The following is a 7,950-nucleotide window of genomic DNA, read 5'->3' as shown; positions in this document are numbered from 1 at the left end:
GAGCTAGTTCCAGAGCATCCACCATGTAGTCGCAGATTGAGGATGATGGTCGAGTCTGAAGTAATGCCATAGTCATGTAGTGTATGATTATCCTGCAAAATTTATCCCGAGTAAATCAAAATTTGCATACTTACTATTATGCCTAGATGATTTTGTATTTCACACTTTAATTCTTGTATCTGCTTCCCCTTCCAGATCTTCTTGCAGACAGTCTTTCCTTCCAGTGTTTTGATGAAAATTTGTATCAGATGTAGCTCTTTAGTGAGTGGATCTGTCCTTAACAGAGGTCGATTTGCTGTAAGGTACTCACGATCTATTAGATCTGGTCGAGATGTATCCTGATTCATTGCTTGAGTCATTTGATTTGGGCCAACATAGCCTTCCATATTGGGGTCATGAATGTTCTCTCGCAACTTCTTGTTTTCTGCATGTAAGGTAGGCAATATAGATTTCTCATTTGTCGAGCCAGATAAGCCATCCTCAAAGGCAGTCCCAGTTCTTTCAATTGTTTCTTTATACTTCCGCTTGCTTTTAGCCTAGTGGGGGCATGGATACAAAACCCTATCGCTAGATCTAGAGCATTCTTCATCACTTCCATTTGCGAAGGCTTGAGGGTTAGGGATCAATTTCACTGTATTACTGAAAAAAACATCAGATACTATGACAGCTGATACAAATATTGCAACAATGTATCTCTTTCCTTCTTCAGCCCCGTTGTGCCAGATGGTAAATTGTATGAGGGCGGCATTGATAGGGCTCTATCCAGAGTAAAAGCTAAGACATAATCAGATATCCAAATCTGGCTAGATCGAGGGTAGATCTGCTATTTGTGAGAGTAGATCCGTGCAGTTTGGGTGGGAAGAGGTCTTTCCGGATCCAAATAGAGACTGTGCATGTGCTTCGATTTCTTTCAGTGGTTCATGAGGATAAGTCTCCATTAAAATCTTGGCCGAGATCACAATGCAAATGGCATATTTGTTTAGGGTTCAATTGAATCACGAGTTGTGTCAATCAATGATGCCCGTTAGGTTAGACTGTATAATCCCATTGAAGACTCTTGCAGAAACCCTCTTTTCTGCCATCGAGCTCGCTTTCATTGTTGAATTCAAATACCAAGATTCGTTATTTCTACTTTGATACAATTTTTAAATGATGAAATTCATCGCATCAGATCATTGGAAAAGAAATTTTGACGCAACTCTTTTGCATCTCAATATCAAATAAAATGTACATGTAAACCAAAATTTTCATGCCCCAAAATTTACTGAGTCAAAGCTATGACTTAATTGATTAATATTTAGTGTTGTGTGGGAGGGAGGTGCACTAAAGGAGTGCGTGAACATGGAATGTATGAAAAGGCACAAAATATTATGGGAGAAAGTTTTTTTTCCCTTGCTCTGCACACTCGTTCTCCCACATAACACTTATTCCTTGCACACATCAAAAGTAAACTTTATCTAATATTGGATAATAAGCATTCAATTCACAAATGTGATATCATAAATGCACATAGTATTAGGGAATTGTGAATACCAAAATTCATTGTTTCTACTATGATACATTTAAAAAAAAATCAAAACCTTCAAACACAATTTTTGAAACCACACATTGGATCATCAACAAAGCATTTTTTCCACAAATCCTTTGCATCCAAATATAAAATAAAATGAATCCATGTTGATATAGGTTAATATACATGTAAACAAAACTTTCCATGCCTCAAATTTTAAGAAGCCAAAAACACTAATTAATTTTTTTGAGTGATATGTGGAAGAAGTGTTGAAAGGGGAAATGTATGAGGAAATGCAGAGCATTGTGAATCAAAGTTTTTGTTCCTTGCTCTGCATAACCGTTCCCTCGCACAACACATTTTTCTCACATACACTAAAATGACACTTCATTCAATATTGGATACTGAGATTCTAATTAAAGTTAAAATAATTTCACCCCTGATTGGGGTGAGAGTTGGTGAAGTGGTCTCGGTGGGATCCGAGCTAAGGGAGGTGCAATTATGAGACATAAGGTAAGGTGGTCGAACGAAGACCCTCATTTACTTCCCTACATGTGTAAGGTGGCAATGAACATTACAAGGTGTAACCTAAGGTGTGGGCTCTGATTAGCAAGCTTGTTTCAAAGGTCTGGCTCAAGAATTCCAGTTTGGTCGATTTTCGTGGTAGAATGACTCCTCCAAGTTCTAAGGGTCGTTGTGAAAGGGTGGATCTTGTGCATCTTTGTCTCTCAATTTATGAGAATTTGGTGTAGGTATGTCGCTTTTGTCAATCTTAAATTCATCCTCCCTACTCTGGTTAATTGTCACTACTTCAATGTTAAGATGGTTATTTCTAAGTTGAGGAAACTAGAAAGTTTTGAGGGTCCCTAAGTGTTATGTGAAACAAGAATTATCAATTTTTATTTTTGAACCATGCACCTAGATAGTATTTTTGTGTATTATGGTATTATGCTCTCTTTGATGGCTCTGCACTCTGCAAATAATGTTGGGGCTTTATCTAGTGTTTGGGTTTATGGGTTTTTTTCAAATCGTTTCCTTAATGATGACTCGGTTTCTTGAAGCGGTATAAATAATTTGTAAGAAGAAGTACCATGTTTGGCAGGTAACCCCGATCTCAAAGGGTTACTAGGAATCAAAGGAAAACAAAGGCATCCCACTGTACTGGGGCTAGGTCAAATCTATGAAGTGTACTTGATTTTCTAAGTCTCTTTCTTACTATTATGTTGTATTATGTCTCTTTTATTCAACAATTTCTTATAATTCGAATTGTTGAATAAATCAATAATATATTTTTTAAATTTTATACATTACTTTAATGTTTAGATAGATTTTTTTTTCTTTTTAATTTCATATTAACATTTAAAATAATACGAAGAAAAAGAGAAAAATCATAGACATTGACTTCATGCATAGAGTGAAGATGAACTAAAAAATAAATCAAACTGGTTTTTTTTATATGAAAAATTATATTTTAGAATTTATAATAATTCACAACCTTATTAGAATTATGATTAGATGAGTGGTAGCTATACAATATGGTGAGCTGGAAAGGCTATCCTTATCTCAAAATGCTAAGGATAACAGGGAGTTGGATTGTTTAACTTGGTTGCTATATTTTGGATTCCAAAATATTTTGGAAATGTTGTTTAACATGCAGACTGTTTTAATGGCGATCCGAACATCAATCGAAGCTTGTTAAATCGTTCAATATCGAAATTCCTCTTCTTTATCAGTCTCTTCTGCCTGCTCTTGAAGCGAGCTTTGAAAATGCCTTCGAAGGTGGGATCTGTTGAAGTTCTGAGGAAAAACATGTAGCCCGATAAGAAATAGATGGAGGTCAAGTAGAAGCATATGGGTTCCATCACATCCCAGGATAGCTGCCAGAAGGTGAGCCACATACAAACTGTGGTCTGGAGGCTCAGAAATCCGAAGCCGCACCATAGCTCTCTCCGAACTATTTTCATGGCATCCAGGTCTATTGCGGCCTTTTGCTTCTCCATCTCTTCCAGCTCTTCACTGCGACGATCGTCTAAAAGAGGTACCACTTTCTCAATGTTCCTTGCTACCTGCAAAAAGCAAAGTTAACAACTTTTACAAGAAAAAGGCAATAAAACTACAACACAGAAAAAAAATGAAATTTAATAATTACCAAAGTATTTTTATGTTCCGGCTATTAAAACTTATTTTGTTGGTAGATTTGGAATAATTTTAGAAGTATAGTAATTAAGTCTTTTTGTTTAATTTAGTTGTTAAGAGCATTTGTTTTTTAGTAAGTAAGAGGTTCAAAACCAGAAAGGTAGAGTATGTATGCTTTCATAGATTTAGCAGTCAAATGGCTACCTGGAAATGGGTCCGTTGTCCCACAAATAAGGGGTCTCATACACCACTCTGAGCTTATCTACATTGCTGATTCACCCAGGACAACCAGCCATATCCGTCTAATTGCCCAATATTCAGCAAATCAGCAATTAACAAGGGGTCTCATACACCATCCTAAGCTTGAATCAGCCATGTCTAACAAGGGGTCTCATACACCATCCTAAGCTTGAATCAGCCATTAACAAGGGGTCTCATACGCCCTCAGCTTATCTCAATCGTTGATTCGCCATGGGCAATCACACTGGGGTCTCATACACCATCATAAACTTATCTTGATTGTTGATTCACCTTGGGCAATCAGTCATGTCTGTCTAATTGCTGAATATTCCGCGAAACAGCAATTAACAAGGGGTCTCATACACCATCCTCAGTTTTTCTCGATGGCTGATTAGCCCTGGGGCAATCAGACTGGACGTGTCATATCCGTTACTCCGCAAATCAGTGATCCAAATAAAAATGCCTTATACACCGATTTGATATTATACACCAATTTAGTATCTAACTTAAAAATGACCTTAAAATAAGATAATAATTATTTATTTAATTTCAAAATATACCATCAGGAATGTGTAATTAGATGAATAAAAAATCCTGCATCAGGAATGTGTAATCAGATGAATAAAAAATCCATGACCATAATGATAGCGGAATCAGAAATTGTTTGACCTAGCCCGAAATATTAGGAGAAAATCCAGTACCTGCTCCGGCCTGAGGTAGACGCGATCGCCGACTATTAGAATCTGCCCGGATTCATCGAGCGATTTGACAACTTTCTTGACATCCTCCTCGGCCGCGAAGTCCATACTAATACAGATCTGTAATAATTCCTTGCGAGAAATGCAGGCATGGGGTATTTGGCGCAACTTCTTAATTAGGGAATCTACCTGCACGAACCTCAGCAGCCTTCTCCCTTCCTCCACAGATATTGTCCCTTCCTGCGGGCTGAACACCTCCTGGTGAAGGCGGTCTCTCGCAGCGTTATTCAAATTCTGTAACTCCTGTCGACAGCGATCGCCATGGATCACCGGGCGCTGGGTCTGACAGTGTGGGGGCGTAGCCACGTCTCGCCTTTGCACAAACCAAGGATCGAACCTATGGAATTTATTTGTCTCCATACATTCAGCGGGTCTGTTGCCATGAAGGGCATCCTGAGCCTTGAGCAACAATTGTGGCCCTTGAAAGGCGTGACTGAGCAGTCTGCGAGCAGCCATTGGTGCAACTCAAATACATGAATACACAACATAAGAAAGAACATGGGGAACCCTACGGCATCCTCGATTTTTATATTGGCCACTGATTAACACTAAGCGTCGGCTAGCTGCATTTGAGTGATGAAATAATTGAGTGCGCGATATTTGTTGTGAGGCTTAAAATTATGGAAGATTAGTGTAATATTATTTAAGATTCGATAGATGTTTTTGGTGGGTTTTTTGGTTTTAATTTTTTTATTGAAATTATAGGTTTGATGGGTAACTTCTGGACAATCGAAGTGTTTGCAAATTTTTTAGAGTCAAAACACTAGTTTAAATAACACATATCCAAATTTCACTTCAAATTTTTCGACCAAATTCTAACACCACAAAATCCAAAAAATCACACAAAAATAACTTCTTAAAATTCCAAAAATTTGAGCCGGTTTTACAACTTCCACGTAATAGCACGAGGCATAAAAGAAGTCGTGGCGTCACTATCCCCAAGTGGTACCCTGCTAGAAGCTGAGATTGATCACGTGGACAGACCTCACGACACAAGGCTTTGAGAGCTTGCCTGCACCTTTCAAGGAAGCAACGAGAAGCATTAAACACACAAAATCAACGCACTATAAGGTTCCTTGTATTTTTCTCACATGGGCAGAAGCAGTCCTGTCATTCTTTTAGGTATTGTTTTATCTTTTTGGAAGTATATCAAGTTACGAATTTTTTTATTCTTCAGAAAAATGAATTATTTATTTATTTATTAAAAATATTGTAATTTTGTTTTAATTTTTGGAAAAAGAAATTTATATTTTGTAGACGCTAAAAACATTTAGTATATGTATTTTAACAGTTTAGGAAAGTGAAAGAATTAAAAATAAAAAATACAAAGGAAGATATTATGTGATATAAAATCACTTATCTTTTTTTTAACTTTGTATGATGGACAATAGGAACCTCTCCCAAATCATTCTAGGTTATTTCTAGTGGATGTTTTTTGTCACAATTGCTTTTTGTTAGAATCTCAACTTTCTCTCTGAAGCATGAATTCATTTTGTGCTTGTCATCTCATCTTCTTTTCCGCCCACTACTTCATGATGTTCCTCTCCATGGAACGATTTTATTTCTGAGTTGTATTGCATATGAGGTGCATGCCCATCATGAACTTGGGTATTATAATCTTCTTGTTTTGAAAAGTCCTCTTAGATTTCGCCTTATTTCTATGGAAAAAGAGTATTAAAAGATTACCATTTATTTTTTTGTTAGTGGCATGCCCCTTTATTTTGGTAGCTCTTTCGCCAAGGGGCATGAGCCCTGAAGATGTCTTGTTTGAAAACATGTGTGACATCTAAATGTTGTGTTTTCATAGTCCAAAATTTGAATTGATTGGAAGTATTTATGTTTCAAAAAGACGTGGTTAAGTAGACCCTTGCTTACGTTTATTTTTATACATATACAGGCAAAGGTGAATAAACCTTTCTCATTCTTTCAACATTTATCTTTCTAGAGGAACCCAAAATGTTCCCAACACCCTTTAGAATCTTAGGATGTCAAAAGAGAAGAGGGAGGCTTGGAAACCTTACACAACCTGGTATCTTTGTTACCACCATTGTAGAAGAATCAAACTTTGGAAAACAAGGGGTGATGAAAAGCCTTGTTCGTCCCCAAAACCAAGGCTCTTCCTTCAAACCTTTCTCTAGATCTTCTTGGGAATCAAATTGATTAGTGAAAAATCTTTTGAATAGAGGTAAATATCACAATTTTTGGAGCATGTCATAAAAACCCATTGATGTTAAACTTTAGGCCCTTGAAAAAAACCGTTGAATGTGAAAATCACAACCTTTGATGATTGAAGAATAAAAAAGAGTTGAATTACCTCTTTCGGATTTACTTCCAGAACTAGCATTTGTTCTAATTGTCAAATGATATAAGGTCCTGGACTCAACTTTGGTTGTTCCATTGTAACAGAACCTTTCCCCAAGCCACGTCCTTGTAAGAAACTAAAGCAATTGGGTTCCTATAGCCCAAAGTACATCGACACAACCTCAAAAGAAATACAATAGTGGAGTCCATAGTTAGGTTGAAATTACACATCTCAAAAGAAACCAGCAACTACTTCCCTTTACATAGAAGTCATTGCATGGCTACTCAAATCCTCTATTATTTTTCTAAGATTTGCATTAGATCTACCACATACTCCTCTTCCAAGACCCAAAACAGGATTAAGGTCCCATTCAAAGCCTTTACAAAATCTAGAGATCAACCTTGACTAGATTTGGTTCTTTCATCTTTCCCACCAACCCCAATGGAGGAGAACAAGGAGTTTTTTCAATTAGATCTACTTTGATATAAAGGTAATGATGGGATAACGCATGAAAATCATACAAACTTTAAGAGCCAAAGGGAGGGAGTTAAAATAATGAATGCCAACTCATAAGCTTGCTTAAGAATGAAAAGAACTAAAAAAATGAATTAAAATGTATTCTCATTAGGCAATTTCTTTTATTTAAAATTTCCTTTTGAATATATAGCTAGTTTTAACTTTTTATTTTTTATTTTTTTACATATATAAACTAAAATTCAAACTCATAACTCTTAAATCATTTTCTAATTTCCAATTAAATTTAAAAACTAATATCTATATATATATATATATATAATTTTTTTTTTGACTTCCACTACCGCATTAAATCACATATAAATAGAACTTGTGTACTTAAATAAAAGTGATGAGTTCCAAATGACTAATTTAAAGGTGTTGATAAAAATATGGTTTACTTTAACAACTTAATTATGATGTATCCTCTTTCTTTATTCTAACAGATAAAGTAGGAAATAGGAGGAAGAATAATGAGAAGAATTTGAGGA

General features: G+C 36.1%; 1 protein-coding gene across 1 annotated transcript; it reads right to left on the bottom strand.

Moving 5' to 3' along the window:
• Window positions 1–3,008: 3,008 nt before the first annotated feature.
• Window positions 3,009–5,174, bottom strand: LOC149193647 (calcium uniporter protein 5, mitochondrial-like). Its single transcript, XM_089406805.1, has 2 exons — window positions 4,588–5,174; window positions 3,009–3,576 (listed from the first exon to the last, which is right to left on the bottom strand). Exons 1-2 carry the CDS (start codon window positions 5,098–5,100, stop codon window positions 3,157–3,159), a joined length of 933 nt encoding a protein of 310 aa, XP_089262931.1. The 5' UTR covers window positions 5,101–5,174; the 3' UTR covers window positions 3,009–3,156.
• Window positions 5,175–7,950: the final 2,776 nt, after the last annotated feature.

The sequence above is a fragment of the Pinus tabuliformis genome, chromosome 2_2 (genome assembly GCF_031772625.1).
Source record: "Pinus tabuliformis cultivar Carrire ecotype Pingquan chromosome 2_2, CPIR1, whole genome shotgun sequence".
NCBI classification, from domain to species: domain Eukaryota; kingdom Viridiplantae; phylum Streptophyta; class Pinopsida; order Pinales; family Pinaceae; genus Pinus; species Pinus tabuliformis.
This window is presented reverse-complemented; position numbering and strand designations above follow the sequence as displayed.

Coding starts and splice junctions, on each gene's coding strand:
- LOC149193647 (XM_089406805.1), bottom strand. CDS start 5,100: ATGGCTGCTCGCAGACTGCTCAGTCACGCCTTTCAAGGGCCACAATTG. Junction 3,577..4,587: donor TCTACCTCAGGCCGGAGCAG/GTACTGGATTTT, acceptor TGCTTTTTGCAG/GTAGCAAGGAACATTGAGAA.